Source organism: Vulpes vulpes, chromosome 1 (assembly GCF_048418805.1).
Source record: "Vulpes vulpes isolate BD-2025 chromosome 1, VulVul3, whole genome shotgun sequence".
In the NCBI taxonomy this organism is placed as follows: domain Eukaryota; kingdom Metazoa; phylum Chordata; class Mammalia; order Carnivora; family Canidae; genus Vulpes; species Vulpes vulpes.
The window spans coordinates 126,960,228-126,987,201 of record NC_132780.1 but is presented as its reverse complement, the minus strand read 5'-3'; the positions used below and the strand labels follow the sequence as shown (position 1 = coordinate 126,987,201).

Genomic DNA, 26,974 nt, shown 5'->3' with positions numbered 1-26,974 from the left:
GATGGCAGTTCTCCAGTTCATGGTGTCAGCTGTTCCAGGTTTGGGCGATTAGGAATAAAGTTACTGTAAAGATTCTTGTAATAGGGTTCTTTGTTTTGTTTTGTTTTGTTTTAATTTTTATTTATTTATGATAGTCACAGAGAGAGAGAGAGAGAGAGAGAGAGAGAGAGGCAGAGACATAGGCAGAGGGAGAAGTAGGCTCCATGCACCGGGAGCCTGATGTGGAATTCGATCCTGGGTCTCCAGGATCGTGCCCTGGGCTAAAGGCAGGCACCAAACCGCTGCGCCACCCAGGGATCCCCGTTTATTTTGTTTTGTAGTCATATGTATTCATTTTTTCTTGCATAAATGCTTAGGAGTGGAACTGTTCAGAGTAGGTATGCTTGGTTGTATAAAAAACTGTGTACTATCATTTTCCAAAATGGTTGTATTTTCTAATCCCAGCGACAAATGTTTGCAGATTGTGGTTTCTGCACATTTGTCTTAGTTTGGGCTGCTGTAACAAAATATATAGACTTGGTGACTTATACATAAAAATTTATTTTTTTATATAGTTCTGGAGGCTGGGAAGTCTAAGATCAAGGTGCTATCTGACTTAATTCTTTGTGGGAGCCCTCTTCCTGGAAAAGTCTTTACCTGGTTGAAAGCTAATCCCAAACAGGAGTCAGGAGTGCCCTACCCTTCTGACCTAATTACCTCCCAAAAGCTCCACCTCCAAATACTCTTGGGTTGGGTTTGGGTTTCAGTATAGAATTGAGAGTGGGGAAGGCACGTTCAATTCACTTAAAACATGTTCACTAATATTGGGTGTTATTTGGTGTTACCTATCTATTTAATTTTAACTATTCTGATAGATTGGTAGTCATATCTCATTGTAGTTTTAATTTACATTTTCCTGGTGACTTATGGTGTTGAATCTCTTATCATTTATTGACCATTTATGTACTTTACGTTGTGAGTCTGAATCTTTTGCTTCTTGAGTTGTTTTTCTTTGTATTATTTTTTAAAAATATTTGATTGATTGGGATCCCTGGGTGGCGCAGCGGTTTGGCGCCTGCCTTTGGCCCAGGGCACGATCCTAGAGACCCGGTATTGAGTCCCACATCGGGCTCCCAGTGCACGGAGCCTGCTTCTCCCCTCTGCCTATGTCTCTGCCTCTCTCTTTCTCTCTCTCTCTCTCTCTCTCTCCCTCCTCCCCCCCCCCCCCCCCCCCCCCCCCCGTGACTATCATAAAAAAAAAAAGATTTGATTGATTGATTGATTTAGAGCACATGCAAGCAGAGAGAAGGGTAGGAGGAGAGGGAGAAAGAACTCAAGCAGACTCCATATGGAGCATGGAGCCCAATGGAGTCTCAGTCTCACCACCCTAAGATCATGACCCTAGCTAAAATCAAGAGTTGGTCACTTAATTGACTAAGCCACTCAGGCACCCCATCTTTGTATTATTGAGTTGTAGGAGTTATTTATTTATTTTTAAAGATTTCATTTATTTATTCATAAAGACAGAGAGAGAGAGAGAGAGAGAGAGAGAGGGACAGAGATACAGGCAGAGGGAGAAGCAGGCTCCATGCAGGGAGCCCGACATGGGACTGGATCCTGGGTCTCCAGGATACACCCTGGGCTGCAGGCGGCGCTAAACCACTGCCCCACAGGGCTGCCCGAGTTGTAGGAGTTCTTGGATGCCCTTACTTTGCAAGATATGTTTTATGATTATTTTTTACAGTCCGTGGCTTGCATATTCATTTTCTTAATGGTATCTTGACTAGCTGCAAAAGTTTTTCAAGATTTTATTTTAACTAATCTCTGCACCAGCCTGGGACTTGAATTCATAGCCTCAAGATCAAGAGTCACATTCTCCACTGCCTATGCCAACCAGGCAATCTGTTGAGCTGAAGTGTTTAATTTTCATAAAGTCTAACTAATAAACTTTTCCTTTTATGGTTATTACCTTGTGTGTCCTGAAAAACTCTTTATCCTCTGTAGTAATATAAAAATATTTATGGGGCACCTGCTCAGTCAGTTAAGTACCAAACTCTTGGTTTTGGCTCGGGTCATGATCTCATGGGTTGTGGGATTGGGCCCCACATTGGGCTCTGTGCTCAATGGAGAGTCTGTTTGGGATTCTTTCTCTCCTTCCATCCCTCTCCGTGTGCCAGCACACACTTTCTCAAATAAATAAATCTTTGAAAAAAGTATTTCTTTGTTTTTTCTAAAAGCTTTATGGTTTAAGCTTTTATGTTTAAGTCTGGTCCATTTCAAATTTTGTGAATATTGTGTGAGATAAGGGTTAAGGTTAATTTTTTCCTGTATGGATATCACTCATTCCTCTACCTTTGTTGAAAAGACTTTTCTTAAATGTTGGAGGTCTATTCCATTGATTTGTTTATTTTATTTTATTTTTTAATATTTTATTTATTTATTCATGAGAATACACAGAGAGGAAGAGAGAGAGAGGCAGAGACACAGGCAGAGGGAGAAGCAGGCTCCATGCAGGGAGCCTGATGCAGGACTCGATCCCCGGTCTCCAGGATCACGTCCTGGGCTGAGGGCGGCGCCAAACCGCTGAGCCACCCGGGCTGCCTGATTTGTTGATTTTATTTTATTTTTTTTTAAGATTTTATTTATTTATTCATGAGAATACACAAAGAGGAGAGAGAGAGAGAGGCAGAGACACAGGCAGAGGGAGAAGCAGGCTCCATGCAGGGAGCCTAATTGCGGGACTCGATCCCAGGTCTCCAGGATCACGCCCTGAGCTGTAGGCGGCGCTAAACCGCTGAGCCACCGGGGCTGCCCGATTTGTTGATTTTAATGTTAAAATCATACTGTTGATTCCTGTGGCTTTACAGAAAACCTTGAAGTCACATAGTAATAGATCTCCAATTTTATTATTATTCATGTTTGCTCTGGGTATTCTAGGTCCTTTCTATTTTCATGTAGATTTTTTTTTTTTTTTTTTTTAGATTTTATTTATTCATGAGAGACACATACACACAGGCAGAGACACAGGCAGAGGGAGAAGCAGGCTCCATGCAGGGAGCCCGATGTGGGACTCGATCCTGGTCTCCAGGAACATGCCCTGGGCCGGAGGCAGTGCTATACCGCTGAGCCACCAAGGCTTTCCCTTATGTAGATTATTTTATTTTATTTTATTTTATTTTATTTTATTTTATTTTATTTTATTTTATTATTTTATTTTATTTATTTTATTTTATTTTATTTTATTTTATTTTATTTTTTATTTTATTTTATTTTATTTTATTTTATTTATTATTTTATTTTATTCATGAGAGACACACAGAGAGAGATAGAGACACAGGCAGAGGGAGAAGCAGGCTCCATGCAGGAAACCTGATGTGGGACTGGATCCCGAGAACCTGGGATCATGCCCTGAGCCAAAGGCAGACGCTCAACCGCTGAGCCACCCAAGCGTCCCCCTCATGTAGATTTTTAAATCAACCTGTCACTTTCTACCAAAATTGTAGTAGGAGTTGATTTGGGTTGTGTTGGATCTTTGGATCAATTTGGGGAGAATTGATATGTTAACACCATAGAGCCCTTGTACCTGTGAAAACAGTCTTTCTCTCCATTGATTTAAATCTTCAATTTCCCTCAGTAATGTTTTATAGTTTTTCAGTGAAGACCAATTACACGTTGTTATATGTTGAATTGTGTCTCCTTCGAAAAGAAATGTTTAACTCCTAACCTCTAATACTTCATACTTTATTTGGAAATAAGATATTTTTTTTGGAAATAAGATCTTTACAGAGGTAGTCAAGTTTAGGTCGTTAGTGTTGTGTGTCCTTATCCATTATGACTGGTGTCCTCATAAATGGAAAATTTGAACAGAGACAGACATGCAGAAGGAGAATGATATGAAAACCCGTAGTGGGAACACTATGTGAAGACAAGAGGGTTAGAGTAATGCACCTACAAACCAGTGAACACCAAAGATTGCTGGTAAACCACCAGAAACTGGAAGAATCAAGGAACCTTTTTCAGGCTTCAGAGGAAGGTTGGATGAACAAATTTTTTTTTTTTTCATTATTGGATGAGCAGATTTAATGGGAAGAAGAAAACTATTTCTGGCATGCTACAAGCAGAATCAAATTGAGTGATGAAAGTAATGTAATTTTATGAATGACTTAATTGCTCAAGTTAGGTTTATTGTGATCTTTTATTTTGGTCCAGTATTGGACATTCAATTCTTTGATTAACTTGGAAGGAAAAGGAGAAGCTGACTCCTTGATGAGCAGGGACCCCCCCATGTAGACCTCGATCATGGGACCCTGAGATCATGACCTGAGCCAAAGGCAGATGGCACTTAACCAACTGAGCCACCCAGATGCCCCTAAAGGTAGTTTAGATATTAAATCTTGGTTTACTAATGGGGAGCCTTAAGTGTCTCCATTTTAGCCCTGTGGTTTTCTTTTTTCTTTTCTTTTAATGTTTATTCCAAAGCCATTTTATTTTTTTTATTTAAAGATTTTATTTATTCATGAGAGAGAGAGAGAGAGAGAGAGAGAGGCAGAGACACAGACACAGGCAGAGGGAGAAGCAGGCTCAGTGCCAGGAGACCGACGTGGGACTCAATCCCGGGACTTCAGGATTGCGCCCTGGGCCAAAGGCAGGCGCCAAACCGCTGAGCCACCCAGGGATCCCTCCAAAGCCATTTTAAATTGTCAAATGAAAATCCAGTGTTGCCACCCAAGGCATTAACCATGGGTGATGATCCACGGTGGCTTTTTTTCTACAAAATGACCACAAAGAGGGCAGCCCGGGTGGCGCAGCGGTGGTGCAGCGGTTTGGCGCCGCCTGCAGCCTGGGGTGTGATCCTGGGGATCCAGGATCGAGTCCCACATCGGGCTCCCTGCATGGAGCCTGCTTCTCTCTTTGCCTCTGTCTCTGCCTCTTTCTCTCTGTGTCTGTGAATAAATAAGTAAAATCTTAAAAAAAAAAAAAAAAAGACCACAAAGAGTATGCTACTCTCTAAGGGGAAGGAAACAAGCCATCCTCCTGTAGTTTTCTTTTTAACAGAAGTTTTGATTTTTGTTGTTTTTTATGGTGGCAAAGTACATTTAACAGAAAATTTGCCATTCTAATATTTTTTAAGATTTTGTTTATTTATTTTAGAGAGAATGACTTGGAATAGGAGCCAGAGGGAGAGAGAAAGAGAGAGATCTCAAGCCGATTGTCCTCTGAGTGTGGAGCTTCAAGCAGGGCTCCATCTTGCAACACTGAGATCATGACCTGAGCTGAAATCGGAGTTGGACGCTTAACCAACTGAGCCACCCAGCTGTCCCCATTTTAATTGTTTCTAAGTATACAGTTCAGTGGCATGGAGTGCAGTCACATTGATGTGCAGCCATCACCACCATCCATCTCCAGAACTTTTCATTCTCCACAATTAAAACTATAGCCATTACACAATAACTCCCCAATTCCTCCTTCCCGTAACCCCTAGCAACCACCATTCTACTTTCTATCAAATTTGACTGCTATAGGTACCTTCATATAAGTAGAATCATAATAGGTATTAGTTCTTTTGTGTCTGACTTTTTTCCCTTAGCATAATATCTTCAAGGGTCATTCTTGTTATATAGTATGTCAGAATTTCATGGGGTACCTAGTTGGCTCAGTTGGTTAAGCGTCTGCCTTTGACTCAGGTCATGATCCTGGGGTCCTGAGATTGAGCCCTTCATTGGGGTGCTTTGCCCTCTACCCTTCCCAACATGTTTTCACTCTCTCAAATAAATTAATTTTTAAAAATCTTTTAGAAAAAAAACAAGAATTTCATTCAATTTTATTTATCTATTTATTTTCATCCCGTTTTATAACTGAATAATATTCCGCTGTATTTACCACATTTTATTCATTTATCTGCTGATAAACACTTGGATTATTTCCACCTTTTGGCTGTTGTGAATAATGCTCCCTATAAACATTGGTGTATAAGTATCTGTTTGAGTCCCTGCTTTCAACTCTTTTGAATATGTACCCAGAAGGGAATTGCTGGTTCATATGGTAATTTTAATTATTTGTCCAACCACTGTATTGTTTTCCATAGCTGCTGCACCATTTTACACTTTTATCAACAGTGCATAAGGATTTCAGTTTCTCCATCTCCTTGTCAACACTTAAGTTTTGTTTTATAATAACCATCTTAATGGTTATGAAGTGGTATCTCTTTGTTGTTTTGATTTGCATTTCCCTAATGACTAGTGATATTAGCATCTTTTTATGTGCTTGTTGGCCACTTATGTCTCTTTTTGAAAAGTATGTTTGAATCCTTTACCCATTTTTTATTTTTTATTATTATTATTTTTTTGCCTTTTTTTTTTTTAAGATTTTTAAAATTTATTTATTCATGAAAGACACAGAAAGAGAGAGAGAGAGGCAGAGACACAGGCAGAGGGAGAAGCAGGCTCTATGCCGGGAGCCTGATGTGGGACTCGATCCCTGGACTCCAGGGTCACACCCCGGGCCAAAGGCAGGCACCAAACCACTGAGCCACCCAGGGATCCCCAATTTTTATTTTTATTTTTTTAAGATTTTATTTATTTACTCATGAGGGACAGAAAGAGAAGCAGGCTCCATGCATGGAGCCCGACGTGGGACTTGATCCCAGGTCTCCAGGATCAGGCCCTGGGCTGAAAGCGGGCACTAAACTGCTGAGCCACCCAGGCTGCCCCTTTACCCATTTTTTTTAATTGGGTTTGTTTTTTGTTCTTGAGTTGTTGGAGTTCTTTATATGTTCTTGATATTAATGCCTTATCAGATAAATTATTTGCAAGTATTTATTAAGATTTTATTTGTTTATTCATGAGAGACGCAGGAAGAGAGGCAGAGACACAGGCTGAGGGATAAGCAGGCTCCCTGCGGGGAGCTTGATGTGGCACTTGATCCCAAGACCCCAGGGTCACACCCTGGGCCAAAGGCAGATACTCAACTGCTGAGTCACTCAGGTCTCCCCAAATTTGTTTCTTGTTTACCGATTGACCCTTCCCCTAATCTCTTTGCTGTTGTAAGATGACTGTTTAAAATTTCCTTTACTGTTATTTTAATAGATTGTAGAACATGAGTTAAGTATATGTATTCATGTACCATTTTGAACCAGAAAACCTCTGGACTTTCTATTTTTCTTTCATTCTTTTTTTAAGTTTTTTTATTAAACTTAACCCAACATGGGGCTCAAACTCATGACCCCAACATCCAAGAGTCACATGCTTTACTGACCGAGCAAGGCAAGCACCCCTGAACTTTCTTTTAAAATGGAATTCCAGGGGATTCCTGGGTGGCACAGCAGTTTGGCGCCTGCCTGGAGACCCGGGATCGAATCCCACGTCGGGCTCCCGGTGCATGGAGCCTGCTTCTCCCTCTGCCTGTGTCTCTGCCTCTCTCTCTCTCTCTCTCTGTGACTATCATAAATAAATAAAAATTTAAAAAAAAAATAAAAAAAATAAAATGGAATTCCAGGATACCTGGGGCCTCATTTGATTAAGCAGCTGCCTTTGGCTCAGGTCATGATCCGTGGCCTGGGATCAAGCCCCACATTGGGCTCCCTGCTCAGTGGGAGGCCTGCTTCTCCCTTTCTCCCTAGTTTGTGCTCTCTCTCTTTCTCAAATAAAATCTAAATAAATAAATGAATGGAATTCCAGGGCACCTGGGTGGCTCAGTCATTGCTTGGGTTCAGGTCATGATCTTGGCCTGGGGTTCTGGGATTGAGCCCTGAGTTGAGTGGAGTCTAGTCTTCTCCCACTGCCTCTGCCCCTCCCCCTGCTCATGCTTTCTCTCTCAAGTTAAAAATAAATCTTTAAAAAATAAAATGGAATTCCATAGGCAGGCGCATGGCTGGCCATAGTAGAAAGTGTGACTGTTGATTTTTGGGTTGAAAGTTCAAGCCCTATGTTGAATGTAGAGATTACTTATTTTTTTTTTAAAGATTTTATTTATTCATGAGAGACACAGAAAGAGAGAAAGGCAGAGACAGGGGCAGAGGGAGAAGCAGGCTCCATGCAGGGAGCCCAATGTGGGACTCGATCCTGTCAATCTGGGTCAGGCCAATGTAGGCTTATTTATTTATTTTTTTATACCTTATTTTTTTAAAAGACTTTATTTATTTATTCATAGAGATACAGAGAGAGGGAGGCAGAGACACAGGCAGAGGGAGAAGCAGGCACCATGCAGAGAGCCTCACGTGGGACTTGATCCAGGGTCTCCAGGATCACGTCCTGGGCTGCAGGCTACACTAAACCGCTGCGCCACTGGGGCTGCCCCAATATATAGGTTTAATGAAAGACCAAAGCCAGCCATAAAATTCTGTATTATCTGTAATATTTTCTTTCTTGATCTGAAACAGTTGATGACTATCAGCCAGTTCGCTTATTAAGTAAACCTGGGGAATTGAGAAGAGAATATGAAGAGGAGATAAGCAAGGTAGGTATTAAATAGTTATTCTTTTTTGGGAACATTCTTCTGTTTTCAATTTCAGATTTTGCTTACAGTTTTGTGGGGTTTTTAAAAATATTTATTTATTTTTAGAGATAGTATGCATGTGCCAGGGGGGTGGGATGAGATGCAGAGGGAGAGAGACTCTTAAGCAGGCTCCATACTCAGCATTCAGCATGGTGCTTCACGAGGGGCTTGATCCCACAACCCCAAAACTAAGGGGTTGTGGGATCTGAGCCAAGATTAAGAGGTCGGAGGTTTATCTGCCTGAGCCACCAAGATGCCATATTTATGCTTGTATAAATAATATATATTGAAATATAAATTAAAAGTGTACTTTACAAAGGCTCTATTTTTTTTATGTGTTCACAATAGTTACAAACTAGCTTTAATTTATTTATATATAATTGGTGCCCTTATGTAATAGTGATTTGTTTTTTGATTTTCCCATCCCATCTTTATGGATTTCTTTGTATATTTTTGAATGTGTAGGATTTTAATATGCATCCAAAAGTAAAAATTATATAAAAAGTTATTATCAGAGAGGATACTCCCTCCGGTATCTTACCTACCCTGTGCCCACCACATTGTAGATAACCAGTTTTATCTCTGTGTAGTTTATCCTTCCTTTTGTGTTTTTTTGTAAAGATAAACAGATACATAACTATTCTTGTATATTAAATATTACATATTATATACTCTTTTGAACCTTCCTTTTTTTCCTTGGTAGTATTTCCTGGAAATCACTCCATATCTCTCAAGAGAAAGAAAAATAGTTTCCACTGTTTTCTAACTACAAATAATACTGTGCATATATATTTTAATATTATTAGAAGTATACCTTCTGAGTAAATTGTTAGACGTGATATTGCCAGGTTGAAGTGTAAATGATATTGTAGATTTGTTAGAACTGCCAAATTCTCCTTCGTAGGGATACCATTTTGCATTTCTGTTGAGAATGCCTATTTCAAAACACCCTTGCCAACAGAGTACTCGCAGACTTTTGCATTATTGCTAATCTGATGGTTGAAAAATGGTATTGGCATAGTTTTTCTTTAAAAGAGAAAGCTTTGTTGAGGTGGAATTTATCTATGGTAAGGTTCAATATAGGAAAATTCACTGATCTTAGCTATAAATTTTGATAACTTTGCTTAACCCAAAAGTCACAAAAAGTCTAGAATTTGTTTTAGTTATGTTTAGATTGATAATCCATTCAGTTAGTTTTTGACTATGACATGAGGTAGGGGTTGAGGTTGATTTTTTTTTTTTTTAATTTCATACAAATATTCCCTTATTTTATCCCCATGTATTGTAATGAGCGCCTTTTCCCCAGTAAATTGTCTGTAAACCTTTTATTCATTCATTCATTCATTCATTCATTCATTCATTCATTTATTAAAGATTTTATTTATTCATGAGAGAGGCAGAGACACACAGGCAGAGGGAGACTCAAGCTCTCCACAGGGAGCCCGATATGGTATTGGATCCCAGGGCCCCAGGATCACTTCCTGAGCTGAAGGCAGAGGATCAACCGCTGAGCCACCCAGGCATCCCTGCCTGCGAACCTTAGAATATCAAGGGACCGGAAGTGTGTGTTAGCTTCCACAGGTGTTAGGTTATGTTAGCTCCAGGCTTAAAGCCAGGAGGAGCAGTTGGTCTGATAATGTTCACTCTAACTCCTTTGGTAGTTGCTTATTGTATAATGTCCAGGTTTTAAACTTGTTTTCTGTTGGAAGATGTCTTCCACCAGTGTTTTACTCTATCATTATTAGTGGCTGGAAGTCCTATCTCTGTGTAGTTTTACTTGGCATTTCTCTTATTATGAGAAAGATTGTATTTCATATAACTAAGGGACATTTTTATAATTTGGGGGGTGATGAACTTTCTGTGTCTTCTGCCAATTTTTCTATCATTTTTGTCTTCTCATCTGTTAAAACTTCTAACTGGTTATTATTTCTGTATATGGATGCAATTGAGTTTTGCATATTAATTTTATATCTTGCGAGCTTGTGAATTGTTCGTTGAATTAGTTTTTGTGATAGCAATTATTAAGCATTTTATTGTGAAAGGTTTCTTTTTTCATTTCCCTGAAGCTTTGAGTTTAAAGCATGGACAAAGGGTCGTAGATTATGGGTATCTTCTTCCATTGGGGCTGCCATAACAAAAATACTGTAAACTGGGTGGGTAAACAAAAAGCATTTATTTCTCATAATTCTGGGTCTGGGAAGTCAAAGACTGAGACACAGGCAGATCTGTTGGATGAGGACTTGGTATCCTGGCTTGACAACTGCCTATTCCTTGTGTCCTCGCATGGCAGAGGAAGAGATTATTTCCCTCATATTTCTTCTTTTTTTAAAAAAAGATTTTAGTTATTCATGAGAAACAGAGGCAGAGACACAGGCAGAGGGAGAAGCAGGCTCCCTGCAGGGAGCCGGAGGCAGGACTCGATCCCAGGACTCCCGGATCACATCCTGAACACCCTGAGCCGAAGGCAGATGCTCAACCACGGAGCCACCCAGGTGCCCCAGGAAGTACAGTTTAAATTACCACAAACATGGCCTCGAGTCTTAGAATTTGGGGTGGAGTCTCTACTCTGCCATGAGCTTAGAAAGTTATTTGCAGGCAGCCCTGGTGGCCCAGCGGTTTAGCCTTCAGCCCAGGGTGTAATCCTGGAGATCAGGGATCGAGTCCCACATTGGGCTCCCTGCATGGAGCCTGCTTCTTCTGCCTGTGTCTCTGCCTCTCTCTGTGTCTGTCATGAATAAATAAAAATCTTTTTTAAAAGAACCTTTAAAAAAAAAAGTTACTTGCTTTTCTGTCTGCTCATCTGTAAATCACATAATCACCCTTGTGGTTGCTTCTTCAGCAACCTCTCCAGTCCCACCCACTGTGCCTGGGGGCTTCCTCCTAACTTCAGGATAACAGTGTAGTTGAAGGTGTGGTAGGTGAAGAGGAGTGGGGGTTTGATGAAGATTTCTTTGTGCTGACTGGGGAAGGCTTCCTGTTTTGTAGGAATTTGCTTTCATATTTGTACATCATTTGAAACATTGTAATTCCTGCCAATTTTTTCCTTTTTTATTACTTTTGCTGTTCTTCTCAAGAAATGTTGCAAGTATAGGAGCGCCTGAGTGGCTTATTTGGTTAAGCATCCGACTCTTGATCTCTGCTCAGGTCTTGATCTCAGGGTCATGAGTTCAAGCCCTGTGTTGGGCTCCATACTGGATGTGGAGCCTACTTTAAAAAAAAGTTAAATATATTAAATATTTAAAAGTTCAGAGAATTGTTCTTTATTGATCATTTTTAAGGTGGAGGCAGAGCGACGAGCAAGTGAAGAAGAAGAAAACAAAGCCAGTGAAGAATACATACAGAGATTATTAGCAGAGGAGGAAGAGGAGGAAAAACGACAGGCAGAAAAAAGGCGAAGAGAGATGGAAGAGCAACTGAAAAGTGATGAGGAACTAGCAAGAAAGCTAAGCGTTAATATCGTAAGTTTTAGGAGAGAACTGTGAAGTATTGATGTTCCTATTGCTTTGACTGCATGGTTTTTTGCTTTTTTTCTTTCTTTCTTTCTGTTTTTTTTTTTTTTTTTTAAGGATTTACTTATTTATTTTAGATAGAAAGAGAGCACAAGCAGGAGGGGCAGAGGGAGAGAGACTCCAGCAGACTCCACACTGAGGGTGGAGCCCAACCTGGGGCTCGATCTCACAACTGTGAAACTACGTGGGTTTCAAAGATCTGAGGAAGTTCACCATGAGTAGAAGTGATTTTTAAAGATTTATTTATTTATTTATTTATTTATGATAGACGGAGAGAGAGAGAGAAGAGGCAGAGACACAGGAGGAGGGAGAAGCAGGATTCACGCCGGGAGCCCGACATGGGACTCGATCCTGGGACCCCAGGATTACGCCCTGGGCCAAAGGCAGGCGCCAAACCACTGAGCCACCCAGGAATCCCCTACTAGAAGTGATTTTTGACATATATGTTCTAATTAAAACAATTTTTTTTGCGTATTACATTTTTTGCATGTTATGTATTTGTTATGTACATGTGAATGTACATATTCACATGTTATGTACATGTGAAAAAATACTTCTAAATATTTTAGTAAATTCAGAGTCTGTAGGAAAGTTATTCACAGTGAAAGCTTCCTCTGTCCCCTCCCACCTCCATATTCTTATTCCTTTTCCATTACCTCAGTCTCCCCACAGTTTAGCACTAAACAGTTCCTTAATTTTTCTTATTCACCTAAAAAGAATGTATCAGTCACACTCCGTTTTTTTCTTGCTTGTTTTCACTTGGTATATCTTAGAGATTGTTCCTGTAGCTACACAGTCTTATCTAAATCTTAAGCGTGGCAAAAACATTAAATTATATGGATGCAAATCACTTTTTGAAAGTGAAGCACATTAAATAAAATCTTAAAAAGAAATGGAAGTAAAGCACATTAAATTTTTAAGGAATATGCTAGACCTGGATTTTATTATTTTGCTGTGTGGTTAAATTACTGCCTTGGGAAAGATGAATAGAAGGATGATAAAACCATACTTTTGAGTCCTGAGAGTACAGTGGGATCCTGACAGAATCACCAAAGGTTCTTTTTTTTTTTTTTTTTTTTTCCCTAAAGGTTCTTTTAAAATACAAATTCCCATACTTTTTCTATTTTTTTAAAATTTAATTTTATTTATGTAATCCCAAGAGACAGAGGCTGAGACGCAGGCAGAGGGAGAAGCAGGCTCCCTGCAGGGAGCTGATGTGGGACTGGATCCCGGGGTCACACCCTGAGCACCTGACCACCTAGGTGCCCCCCATACCTGTTCTAAGTCTATTGTATCAGATTCTCTGGGGGTGGGATTCTCGGAATACCTTTCCCAGAGGCATCTAGGGAAGCCTGGTGTGCATTCAAGTTTGAGAGCATCTAAAAACAATTCCTGTTTATAAACAATAAATATCTTAAAATATACTTAACAAAACAAAATATATCCAGAATTGGGATTTTTTTTTTTTTTTTTTTGGAGAGGCCTACTATTCATAATGTACCCAAATTTTAGATTATATTTCCCTCCCTTTTTTTTTCAAGAAGGGAAAGTGGGTCAGAGAGGGGAGAGAGAATCTTAAGCTTCACACCCAGCACACAACTCAGAGATCATGACCTTTGTGAAGTAAAGAGTCAGAAACTTAACCAAGTGATCCATCCAGGCACCCCTGCCCTTTTTTAAAAAAAAATATTTTTTTTGTTTATTTATTTGAGAGAGCACAAGTCAGAGGGAGAGGCAGAAGGAGAAGCAGACTCCCCTCTGAGCAGGGAGCCCAACATGGGGCTCAATCCTAGGACCCCTCAGCCAAGGGCAGATGTTTAACCAGTTGTGCCCCACCCCTGCCCTTTTTAATATATTTCTTTTTTTTTTTTTTTTTTATTTATTTATGATAGGCACACAGTGAGAGAGAGAGGCAGAGACACAGGCAGAGGGAGAAGCAGGCTCCATGCACCGGGAGCCCGACGTGGGATTCGATCCCGGGTCTCCAGGATCGCGCCCTGGGCCAAAGGCAGGCGCCAAACTGCTGCGCCACCCAGGGATCCCTAATATATTTCTTCTTTTTAAAATTTTAGGGGAATAGTTTTGAAAAGGTACACAGTCAGGAAATTTAAGACATTGATCAATAGAATAACAAATGGCATAGGTAAAAAAATACACCAGAGAGGAGAATCTGGGGTCATCTCTACCTGTAAAGAGTCTTGTTCTAATCCTTTTTGTTTTTAATAGGGATTAAAAGAGTAGATCTGTTGATATTTTAGAATACTTGGTTTACTTGAGAAAGTTAGGCAGTCCAAGGCCAAATGTCTGCTACCACCAAGTATATTAATTCTTCTGGTAGTATAGTGAGAAACTTATGAGACTGGTACAGCAAGTAAATATTTATGATACTGGTATTCTCTTTAATCTGTAGGTTAAATTATTTCTACCCAAAATACCCTTTTTTTTTTCCAAAATTACCTTTTATTCCAGATATATCCACAACTCTTTTGAATTTTTCCTTGTAGATTAAGGTAGTTAAAATTACATGAAGCCATTCATTAACAAAATGATTGTTAGTATCATTGTGCCCTTTGATTTATAACATAGACTAAAAATGTCATTAATGTAGACCAACTTGGGGATCCCTGGGTGGCGCAGCGGTTTGGCGCCTGCCTTTGGCCCAGGGCGCGATCCTGGAGACCCGGGATCGAATCCCACATCGGGCTCCCGGTGCATGGAGCCTGCTTCTCCCTCTGCCTGTGTCTCTGCCTCTTTCTCTCTCTCTATGTGACTATTATAAATAAATAAAAATTAAAAAAAAATAATAATGTAGACCAACTTGGATGGACTTAATCCTACTTATAATAATTTTTGCAGAGTCAGTATTATTCAAAGGATGTATAGAATTTATATGTGAGTATAAGACCTGAAAAATTCTGTTGTGGATTCTGAATTAGTCAAAATAATAGCTTATTTTATTATAATTGTTTTTAATAATGTCTGTTATGCTTTTTCTGTTATTGAAGAACAATTCCTGTGATGGAAATGTCTTGGCTTCTCCCTTGAATTCCAGAAAATCTGATACAGTCACAACCAAGTCACAAAAGAAAAGTAAGAACAAACAAACAAACACTGGAGATATTCATAAGTAAGTGGACATGTTTATTGATTGATTGGTTGATTGATTGAGAGGAAGAGACAGAATGTGTGTACACAGACCAGGTTGGGATAGCGGTGGCTTTGGGGAGGGCCAGAGAGGAAGAGAAAGAGAGAGAATCTTAAGCAGGCTCCATGCCCAGAACAGAGCCTGATGGAAGGCTCAGTCTCACAACCCTGAGATCATGACCTGATCCAAAATCAAGAGTCAGATGCTTAACCAACTGAACCACCCAGGCGCCTCTATCAATTATTTATTGATTACTTACTGGATGCTGGTGTTTTTGCTCATATGGTCCACTGATTGTCAAAATTTGGTCCAAGGACTTTGCATGAAAAGTCTCCAGATGGTCTGAGATGGTCTGAGCTGGGTGTAAAGTGAAAATAAGGATGCTACTCACATGGCTTAGATGTCTGGTTATCATGAAGAGAGATTCCAAAGTCTTGTTTAGTTTTAAGAGAGATGGAGAGAGAAAGTGGGGAAGGGGTGGGCAGAGGGAAAGGGGAGAAGAGAATCCCAAGCAGGCTCCATGCTAAGTAGGGTACAGGGCTCAATCTCATAACCTTGAGGTTGTAACCTAAGCCAAAATCAAGAGTCAGATGCTTAACCAATTGAGTCACCTAGGTGTCCCTGAAGTCTTTTTATCTTGATGCCTCAGGATTTTCATGTTCCCGTTTTCTCAGAATTAGCCAATTGGATTCCCTTTTTCTTGGTTTAGATTCAAATGAGAAAAGCTAGTCCCATTGAGAGTCATCCTATAAAGGAGCTTATAACTTGGCATCTAGGTCATTCCCTCACCTTTTTTTTCTCAGTTTATATTTCTTCTCTGCTATACAAAAAGCACATGTCAGGGGATCCCTGGGTGGCGCAGCGGTTCGGCGCGTGCCTTTGGCCCAGGGCGCGATCCTGGAGACCCGGGATCGAATCCCACGTCGGGCTCCCAGTGCATGGAGCCTGCTTCTCCCTCTACCTGTGTCTCTGCCTCTCTCTCTCTTTCTCTCTGTGTTACTATCATAAATAAATAAAACTTAAAAAATATATATAAAAGTGGACAGATGAATTTAAAAATAGAAATTGAGAAACTAGTAGATTAAAGTGAAAGGAAAGTTAAAAACAGTGAACGTCTAATCTCTGGAATATATGAAGAATTCTTATATAACTTAAAAGGTGAACAATCCAATTTCAAAATGAGCAAAGGACATGAACAGACATTTCTCCACTGATGTACATATGAAAAGATGCCCAATTTCATTAGTCATTAAGGAAATGAAAATCAAAACCACAAGGAGATACCATTTTACATCTAGGATGTCTTTAATCCAAAAAAAGGAAAATAACGAGTGTTGGCAAATATTGGAGAAACTGGAATCTTGCATTGATTACTAGTGGGAATATAAAATAGTGCAATTTGGTAGTTCCTCAGAATGTTAAACAGAATTCCATGTGACCCAGCAATTCCACTCCTACCCATCTACTCAAAATTTGAAAACGGGAATTCAGAAAAAATACTTGTACACAGATGTTTGTGTCAGCACTTCAGACAGCCAAAGGATGGATAAGCACAAATGTTCGTTGAAGGATGAATGGATAAACAAAATGTGGTGTGATCCATACAACAGAATATTAGCCCTAAAAAGGAGTGACATACTGATAAATGCTGTAACGTAAATGAACCTCAGAAACATGCCAACTGAAAGAAGCCAGACAAAAAGAGTTGTCAAGTATACGATTTATTTGTGAATTAAATTTATTATGAAATAGCTAAAGTAGTTAAATCTATAAAGACAGGAAGCAGATTAGTAGTTGCTCCTGGCTGGGGAAAGGTGGGAATGGGGGAGTTACTCCTTAACATATGCCTGGTTTCCTTCAGGGATGATGAAAATGTTTTGGAACTAAATAGAGGTGATGATTGTACAACTTTTTTTTTTTTTTTTTGATTGTACAACTTTAAGAACATACTAAAGTGCCACTGAATTGTCCATTTTAGAATGATTAATTTTATGTATATGGTTTTCATCTCAAATTTAAAATGATTAACAAAAAGACTACTCAAGTGCTTGAAAATTAAGAAAAACTCTTAAGTAACATTGGTTAAGGAATAAATCTTGATGGAAATAATAGAACTAAAAGTATTACACATTAAAACTTTGGGAGGTGGCTAAAGTGCCATATCAGAAAATGCCAAATCTGGGCAACCCTGGTGGCTCAGTGGTTTAGCGCCACCTTCAGCCCAGGGAGTGATCCTGGAGACCCGGGATTGAGTCCCACGTCGGGCTTCCTGCATGGAGCCTGCTTCTCCCCCTGCTATGTCTCCCCACCCCCATCCCCACCCCAGGGCCTCTCATGAATAAATAAATAAAATCTTTAAAAAAAAGAAAGAAAATGCCAAATCAGAAAAAAGGGAGAAAGTCTGAAAATTAATGAATTAATTAATGGTTTACATGTCTTTTTTAAAAAAGGTTTTATTACTTATTTTAGAGAGAGGGAGAGGGACAGTAAAGAATCCCAAGCAGATTCCTCACTCAGCACAAAGCCCCATGCCTGGCCCTATCTCAGGGCACTGAGATCATGACTTGAGCCAAAAGCAAGAGTCTGGCACTTAACCGATTGAGCCACGTAGGTGCCCTACGAATATTATTTAAAATGACAATTCCCGGAATAGATTGCTAGCTTACTATTAGAAGATGATTTAATGTTAAACCTATTAACTTTAAAAAATTTTTTTTTTTTTTAAGATTTTACTTATTTATTCATTCATGATAGACATAGAGACAAAGGCAGAGACACAGGCAGAGGGAGAAACAGGCTCCATGCAGGGAGCCCAGTGCCGGGACTCGATCCCGGGTCTCCAGAATCAGGCCCTGGGCTGACGGCAGCATTAAACCACTGAGCCACCCCTGCTGCCCCTCACCTCAGCTCAGGTTTTGATCTCATGACTGAGTTCAGGCCCAAGCTGGGTTCTATGCTGGGTGTGGACCCTACTTAAAAAAAGAAGCTGATAGTATAACTTGTTTAACTGAAGAAAGGTAATGTAATATTAAAGAAATACCCACTGCTGAGTACGAAAATGACTAGTAGAAAAATAGGTAAAAAATTTTGACTCTATATAAAATGAAACCTGAAAGTTAATATATATATATTTTTTTTTTTTTTTGAAAGTTAATATATTTTTGAAAGGATATTGAACCTTATTAGTGGTTAAGGAAACACCAAATCACAGTGAGGTAGACTTTCATACTCATCCTGTTGGAAAAATTAAGCTATCTAGAAGTATTCAATGTTGTAGATGATAAAGGAGCATTTACGTGTTCGGCGGGAATGTAAAAGGTTGATATTCTAGGACTCTACACCTACTTTAGCTGTAGATGGCAGAGAAACCCCAGAAGATATGTACAGGCATGTTCCCAACAGTGCTATTCATAATAGTAAAGAGTGGAAGCGACCAGCTGTCCAAAAGTAGAACCAAATTACTATCCCAGCCGTCCAAATGAATCTAGCTGAGGACAGCATGCATGAATCATGAAAATGGGTGAAGAAAAAGTGTTGTAGAATACATGTAGTATGGGATCCCTGGGTGGCGCAGCGGTTTGGCGCCTGCCTTTGGCCCAGGGCGCGATCCTGGAGACCCGGGATCGAATCCCACATCAGGCTCCCGGTGCATGGAGCCTGCTTCTCCCTCCGCCTGTGTCTCTGCCTCTCTCTCTCTCTCTCTCTGTGACTATCATAAATAAATAAAAAATTAAAAAAAAAAAAAAGGAATACATGTAGTATGATTCTGTATATGTAAAAGTCAAAATCATGCAGTTGAAGCAACACATGTTTAGGTATACAAACGTATGGTAAAACTTTTTAAAGTAAGAAATAGAAAACTCAGGATAGTGATTGTCTGAGCTGGGTGACAAAGAGGAAGCCCCCCCCCCCCCCAAAAAAAAAAGAGGAAGCCCCATAAGGGATTTTAAAATCAATGATCCTTCCCCCACCTTTAAACCAGGTGGTAAGTATACGTGGGTGGTAGTTTTTTATTTTTATATTTTTGAAGATTTTTTTTATTTATACTTGAGAGACACAGAGAGAAAGGCAGAGGGAGAGCAGACTCCATGCACGGGGCCCGATGTGGGACTCGATCCTAGGTCTCCAGGATCACGCCCTGGGCCAAAGGCAGGTGCCCAGCTGCTGAGCCACCCAGGCATCCCTGAGCATCCAAGTCTTAATTTGACTCAGATCATGATCTCAGGGTTGTGGGATCGAGCCACATGTCCTACACTTTGGGCTCTGTGCTGGGCATGGAACTTGCTTGCGTTCTGTCTCTCCCTCTGCCCTTCTCACCTACACGGATGTGTGCATAGGTTCTCTCTATGTGTATTTGGATTTTTTACAGTTTGTTAAATATATTCTCTCATTACCAGTCCTTTCATTCCATTTATTTATTTATTTATTTATTTATTTATTTATTTATTTATTTATTTATTTATATTTCACACAGAGAAGCAGAGACACACAGGCAGAGGGGGAAGCAGGCTCTCCACAGGGAGCCTGATGTGGGACCCCGGGGTCACGACCTGAGCCTAAAGCAGCTGCTCAACTACTGAGCTACCCAGGCATCCCTCCCATTTTCTTATAGCATTTTTCACCATATTACAAGTTTCGTGTTTTCAGTGGCATATAGCTTATTAATGGTGCTTAGAAGTTTAGAGATAGGCTCTTATGCTGATGTCTTGATATATCTCTATTTCTCCAGGCAGACAGTTGGTACAAAATGTGTATCTAACAAAATCTCTATACCATAGTGGTAAAGAATCTAATCGTGAACTCTTTCCCAATGGTAGATATTAAAAATATAGTAAACAGCCAGATCTGACATTAAAAAGAAACTAACAACAACAACAAATTAAAATAAACTAACATCTTCTCTTGATTTAAAATGTCATTTCCATGACTTTTGGAAAGACTTTATAATCTTGTTTTGATGCTTATCTACCTTTTGAATTTTTTTTTTTAGAATTAAGAAACTTTTTTTTTTTTTTAGAATTAAATGTTTAGATTTGACTTTTCCTTTTCTTTTGTTTTCCATAAAATTTCAAAATTCAACCTTTTAAGTTTTGCTCTGGAATTAGGCCAAATTTCCTGAGACCGAGAGTTGAAATACACTCTTTCTGATCAATCATCGAAGCAGCAGACCAGGCAACCTTCATGTAAATAGCTAATCTGGTTTAATATATTGGTTACATGCTACTTGTCTGTCAAAGCATTCAAACTTTGGTAAACTTTTTTTTTTTTTTTGTAAGGTATTTGTCACCTAAACCTCAGTTTGGGTCAGCATCACAGTCTGAAGTTGTACAAGAAAGCAGGGAAAACTCCGTGTCTAAGGTATGTGGGTGCTAAATATGTTCTTAGTTTTTACTAATTTTTACTAGATTTACTAATGCTAGAGATTGAATACTTGTCATTTCGTAACTTTTGGGGTTTTTTTTGTTTTTGTTTTTGTTTTTTTTAGTAATATATGGAATACCCTTTCTGAGTCATATTTGGCTCACCTAGACTAGGAATCAACAAACTTCTTCTCTTTGTGGCCATATGGTCTCTGTCACAACCGTTACGCTGTTTTCCTGTGAAAGGATTCGTAGACAAATGGGCTTCTCTTTGATCAAGTAAAACTATGAAAGGAAGCAGGCTGAATTTGGTTCATGGGTCATGGTTTTGTGGATCCCTGCCCTAGGCGTTCAAACTCGCAAAATCAAATAGGCTACCCCTGGTACCAGCTTCACTTTATGTGAAAATTACAGGATGAGAAACAAAGCATGCTAGTAGGGTAGCATCAGGCATATCAGTGCAGCAAGAGTCTTCACAGTAGAGCTCCTGAGTCAGTCACCGCCTAGAAATGAAACAATGTGGAGTGTGGTAACCATTCTGGCTTAGAGGCCCTATGCCGCATAAGAGTTATTGTAACAAGCCATGGGTGTACCTTCCAGGGGTCCTGGTAAGGAACACATCAAGTCAAAAGAGTTATAAGTCACAGAAGTCCCTAGATTTGGTTTCCCATTGGGTGCTTATAGATCACTCATTCATGGTTCTGCTAGTATAGATGTAATTCACCAATAAGGTCATTTTTACCATAAGCTATGTGGCCTAGTAACACAGGTGACATTTCATCTTTATCAAGTTTCCAGGAAAATAGAACTAGGAAATGTGAGCTGACACCAAGGTTGATTTCTTACAGAGAAGTTTTATTAACCCTTTACTAAGAGGTTCCTAGATTTTTAAAAACTCTGCTAGGTAGTTTAAAACCTATCATTTAATTGACATTTACCATATGCCAGATAATGTATGTATTATTTCCTTCAATCTCACAAGCACCAATTCTAAGGCACATGCAGATAAGAGACTTGCACACAGTCCCTTAAAAAGAGATGATGGAAGATTCAAATCCAGATGGTCTGGCTCATACTAGAACTGAGAATGAACAAGGCATTGTAGGGTGGGGTATTTGTCCTACTGTGGTGTTCATATTCACAGCAAAGCTAGGTGGGCAAACTGGAATTTATCCAGTCCAAACTGGACTGACTCACAAGAAATGCTATAAGGAAAGAAAAAAAAAAAAAAGAAAGAAATGCTATAAGGAAGGAATGATAAATGCAAGGAAATGGGAATAACATATTTAAGGTCTCTAACAACAAGGAGTAATTTTTGTTCTGAGGCAAATTTTCACCAAAGCCTTTCTTAACTTTCTTAAGGCTTTTCTAGGATGAAAACTAATAATAGGTCTTTACTTAACCTAAGACCTATTAAGTGAAAAGAAAAATACACAGGCCAGAGCCAGGGTTTTTTTTTTTTCTTAGCTTTTTTTTTTTTTTTTTTTAATTTTTTTAAAGCAAGGATTCTTAACCTAAGGTCTAGATCTGTGGTTAGAATCCAGAGAGTACATATGAACTTAAATGGAGGAAGAGGTTTATTTTTACTTTCACCTAACCTCTCCTTTAATTATGAATGTATGTATCATTCTTGTACAGGGGCCATGCTTATCTTCTCTGTATCGCTCTAGTTTTAGTGTATGTGCTGCCAAAGCAAGCACGAATGTAGGTATCAAATCATAATACTGTTAAATAAAGCTGTGCCTTTGATCATCAGTGGAAAGCAGTTGTTTTGTTTTGTTTTGTTTTGTTTTGTTTTGTTTTTAAGATTTTTTATTTATTAATGAGAGGCACACAGAGAGAGGCCGAGACACAGGGAGAGGGAGAAGCAGACTCCCTGTGGGAAGCCTGGTACAGGACTTGATCCTAGGACTCCGGGATCACAACCTGAGCCAAAGGCAGACACTTAACCGCTGAGCCACCCAGGCATTGGGAATCACAGATTTTTATCACATTAGTTTGTGGCAGGTCTCTTCAAATATCGTTGGTACTCCTCCCTACTTCAGTATTAAAAGTTATTAGACTTGTCCCACTATATCTTATTATTCAATGTATTAATAGATGCATATTACAACATAAATAACATTTTATTTTTTAAAGATTTTATTTATTTATTTATTCATGAGAGACTCAGGTAGAGGGAGAAGCAGGCTCCATGCAGGAAGCCCAGTGTGCGACCCGATCCTGGGACTCCAGGATCACACCCTGGGCCGAAGGCAGGCGCTAAACCACTGAGCCACCCAGGCATCCCCAGAAATAACATATTAATAAATTATTCCCGGGGATCCCTGAGTGGCTCAGTGGTTTAGCACCTGCCTTCAGGGCCAGGGCATGACCTGGAGTCCCAGGATGGAATCCCACATCAGGCTCCCTGCGTGGAGCCTGATTGTGTGCGTGTATGCGCACGCGCTTGCGTGTGTGTATCTGTCTCATGAATAAAATCTTTAAAAAAAATAAAAAATTATTCCCTTTGTAATCCTACATATTTATTTTTATATCTTAAAATATTCAGAAGAGGTCTGTAAGTTTCACCAAAATGCTGAAAAGTGGAGAGTGCATGGCACAAAAAGGAGTTTAAAAACCTCTGGGCTGGGAAATCCCTGGGTGGCTCAGAGGTGTAGTGCCTGCCTTTAGCCCAGGGTGTAATCCCCGCATCCCGGGATCGAGTCCCACATGGGGCTCCCTGTGTGGAGCCTGCTTCTCCCTCTGCCCGTGTCTCTGTGCCTCTCTCTCTCTCTCTCTCTCTCTCTCTCTCTCTCTCTCTCTGTGTGTGTGTGTCTCATGAATAAATAATAAAATCTTTAAAAAAAAAAAAAAACTCTGGGCTAGGGGAAGTTTATAAGGTGAAAGAGAGAGGTCAGGTCCTGGTGCCAGCTTCGTTGCCATACATAGAATCCAGTTTGTGGGCTTTAACCTATAGGTTTCCGTGGGAGTGAAAAGGAAGGAATTCCTTAATCTAAGTTGGCGCACAGAATAAAAATACTATTAAGAATTAATATTAGTTATTAGTAGTGATGCTGACTATAGTGAAAAGTCAGCTAGAGTATCACTGTAATTTGACTTCTGTATTATGACTTGCTGTTTTTCCCATGGTTCATGCAGTTTCTTTGTTTTCTATAGGAAACTGATAGTAGTGTTGTAAAGAGCCCTACACAGCAAGATACAGAAATTGAGGAAGATATGCCAACACTTTCTCCACAAATACGCGTTGAAATGCAAGAACAGGGTGAAAAGTCTTTAGAGTCACCTATGCCTCAGTTACGTGCCAATGGTAGAGAATGGTGCCTTGAAGGAAAAGTCCAAATGAGTACAACCAATCATGATAAAGAGTTACATGTCCTAAATCATGAGGGACCTGAAGCCAGAGTTCCTTGCTCTGGAGAAGCTGCAGTTAAGCCTTATGGCAAAACAGAGAGTGGGTGCACTATATCAGGTATGAAACAAATAATTGGAAGTAATACAGTTGAGACAGAAAATGAAGAGTCTTGCCTACCGATCAGTAAAGATATTTCCAAAAGAAAAAAACAGGAATCTTTATCTGAAGCAGCCAGGGATCCATGCGTTTCTGCAAAAAGAAGAAAAAAGTTCCCCAAAGCTTCTTCAGACCAAGAGGAAACAGAAATCAACTTTACCCAAAAACTGATCGATTTGGAACGCTTACTTTTTGAGAGACATAAACAAGAAGAACAGGACAGGTTATTAGCGTTACAGCTTCAGAAAGAAGTAGATAAAGAACAAATGAAGCCAAACCGGCAAAAAGGATCCCCAGATGAGTATCAGTTACGTCCTACATCTTCACCTCCAGCCAAATTGCTAAATGGACAGAGGAAGAATTCCAAAACTAGGAACTTCAAAAGACAGACTGATATAGAGCATTCAAAATCTCAGAGAGGCTCCAAAAATGAAAATTGGCAGGCATCTTTCAAGATCCAGTTGAAACATTCAGTTAATGGAAGAAAGATGCCAAATTCTTCTAGAGATAATTGTAATGTATCTAAAAGTGCTCATTCCCTACAGCCTAGTAAGTCACAGAAGAGTATTTTTCAGATGTTCCAGAGGTATACAAAGTAATTCATGGGGAAGAGGGAGTATTTTATAATCTAGTAAAGCTGGATTATGAAGCTCTCTTCTTTATCATAGAATCTTTATAATTGTTAAACTCATTGTCTATAAAGGACTGTGTGATTACAAGGGAGGAATATAAATATATTTCTGCCAAACTCAGTAGTAAGCAGGAGTCCCAATCCTTTCCTTTTTTAATAACTGTGATGTACTAAGTTTGACAATCCTTACGGATATAAAAATGCCTTGGTGAACTCCCAAGAAATCTTCAAGTGCCATTCTGTTTCCAAAAAATGCATGTTTTATGACCTTTGCTTCCCTTTTGTCCTAACTAGTAGTAATCAAAGCAAGATCATAGTGTACCGAGTAGTTAAGAATCCAGGCAGGGTAATTTTTCTTGCTACTTTCTCATATATTTGCAGAGCACTTGAAATGCATCCTGCATGACACTAAAATAATCTAGTTTTCATCTCTACTTTAATTATTATAGTTGTTATAGCATTTTCTTTTATATAAAGTGGTTTATGATCAGTGTGAAATCAGAAAATTCAGAGTTTCCTGGAAAATTAGGAATTAGTTGACAGGAAACTAGGCTCTTGATGCGAAAGGAGTTAGGAGTTGAGGTGCACCAAATTGACAATTTGGAAGCATTGGAACTGACTGCATGATAAGAAACTGGGTCCAGGACAGGGGAGCAGGTAAAGTTTGGTAGAGGGTTCTCCATCCTCCTTTCTTTGCTAAATGACATGGAAAACGTTTGGGTTTTAAAGCTTTTCACACCATAGTAACTGGTGTCAAAATCAAAATCAATTGCTAAATTGCATGAAATTTGGGGATTTGACATTTCTGTTAATCTGCTATTCCAGGAAAAAAAAAATGTGACTTTACTGTAGGAGAGTTAAATACATCTTTTGTTGTAGGACCTGAAATATAACCATGTGTTTATTTCCTTATATTATCATTTGTATAGATACTTTTATATGTGTTTATGTACAGAAAAACAAAGTCTGATGCTTGGGTTTTGCCGTCTTACCCCTGAAAGTTAAATCAGAAGGCAGTGATTTCATTTAGTGAAATGTAACTTAGAGACTATTAATCTTTTTTTCATTAATATGAACAACTTTAGGCAAATAGCGGTTTTAACAGCATTTCTGCTGATCTCTAGTTATCCATCCTTTTAAGGTAAAAATAAAATGTCCTAGAGCTAATTCTAGCTTAAATTTGTCAATATTTCTGTACATTATTAAGATTTTTTTCCCTCCAAATTTTGTAACTGAAATTCTGTTAGTGTTTGCGTACTTAATGGCATCTATTTCGATATTGATTTGGTAATTATGGGTAGAATTCTAATGCTAATTTAAAGTTTAATTTGCCCTTTCTCAAAAAAAAGGTGTTTGCCCTTTGAATAATGATTGAAATCTAGTCAGAAACTAACCAAATTTGTCCAAAATACAATAAAATCTGTCGTCTCATCAAACCAGTATTATTCTCAGAGCGATTTCACTTTACATTTTAGAGTAGACGCTGTTGGAACTCCTCAACAATTGTATAATTACAATTTCCTGGAATAGTCCTTGACCAAAAAGGAGGAAAAAGATAGTGTGACTTATAGAATTTCCACATTTAACCACTTAACTTGTCTGTGAAGAAATTTTCCTGACCTTAAGATAAATTTTAATTTCCCTATTAGTTTTTCTGATAGTCTTAGCTTATATGCTTTATTGTTAGAAACTAATAAATGCTTTGTGTCAATCGTTAGTGTATTGCTACTTTTTCCTCTCATTTTTGTGGAGAGAGATGAGAATGTTTAACTTCTCAGGGAGCACTGGAACTGAGCAGAGGTTGAGAATCTGAAAATTAAAATAATAAAAATTAAAATGGCCTACTACATGTATTTTACCACAATTAAAAAATAAAAATTAACTACATGAAAATAAAAAGTTCTGTATAACAAGAACTACTACCATAATGGAAAATTGGGAGACATGACACATGGCAAATGAAGAGTGGGGCGTGGAGATGTAGATGCAATTAATCACAAAGAGCTTGTTTCCTTTAAAGTATCTGCTGATACATTATGAAAATGACTAATAATTCAAAAGGAAAATTAGAAATGTTCTCAAGAAACATAGTTCCCAGGAAAGGAAAAATATGTGAAAAGATGCATAATTATGCGTCAGTTTTACTAATGTTTATAAATTTTTCTCTCCTTCAAATTAAAGTAAGCCCCTTTTTTGTTTTGTTTTTGTCTATGTAGGTATGTTTTAATCCTGGCAAGAGTGTGGGGAAACATGGACTGTTGCTTGGTATCAATAGAAAATTTAAAATCCCAATTCCCAATTTGGCAGTTCTATCTCTAGGAATTTCCTAAAACTGTCTTTACATGT

General features: G+C 39.0%; 1 protein-coding gene and 1 non-coding gene across 3 annotated transcripts in view; one reads left to right on the top strand and one right to left on the bottom strand.

Moving 5' to 3' along the window:
- The window catches only part of RNF168 (ring finger protein 168), a 36,687-nt gene extending 10,181 nt beyond the window's left edge, over positions 1–26,506 (top strand). For both annotated transcript variants that reach the window (XM_025990269.2, XM_072729735.1), the window contains 5 exons: positions 8,357–8,433; positions 11,751–11,930; positions 14,987–15,108; positions 20,403–20,484; positions 23,646–26,506. In XM_025990269.2, coding sequence (XP_025846054.2) covers positions 8,357–8,433; positions 11,751–11,930; positions 14,987–15,108; positions 20,403–20,484; positions 23,646–24,596 — 1,412 coding nt within the window. In that variant the 3' untranslated portion in view covers positions 24,597–26,506. The remainder of the gene's footprint in view (positions 1–8,356; positions 8,434–11,750; positions 11,931–14,986; positions 15,109–20,402; positions 20,485–23,645) is intronic.
- Positions 22,080–22,186, bottom strand: LOC112913823 (U6 spliceosomal RNA). The gene has a single exon (XR_003233740.1). It is a non-coding gene; the product is annotated as a U6 spliceosomal RNA (small nuclear RNA).
- Positions 26,507–26,974: the final 468 nt, after the last annotated feature.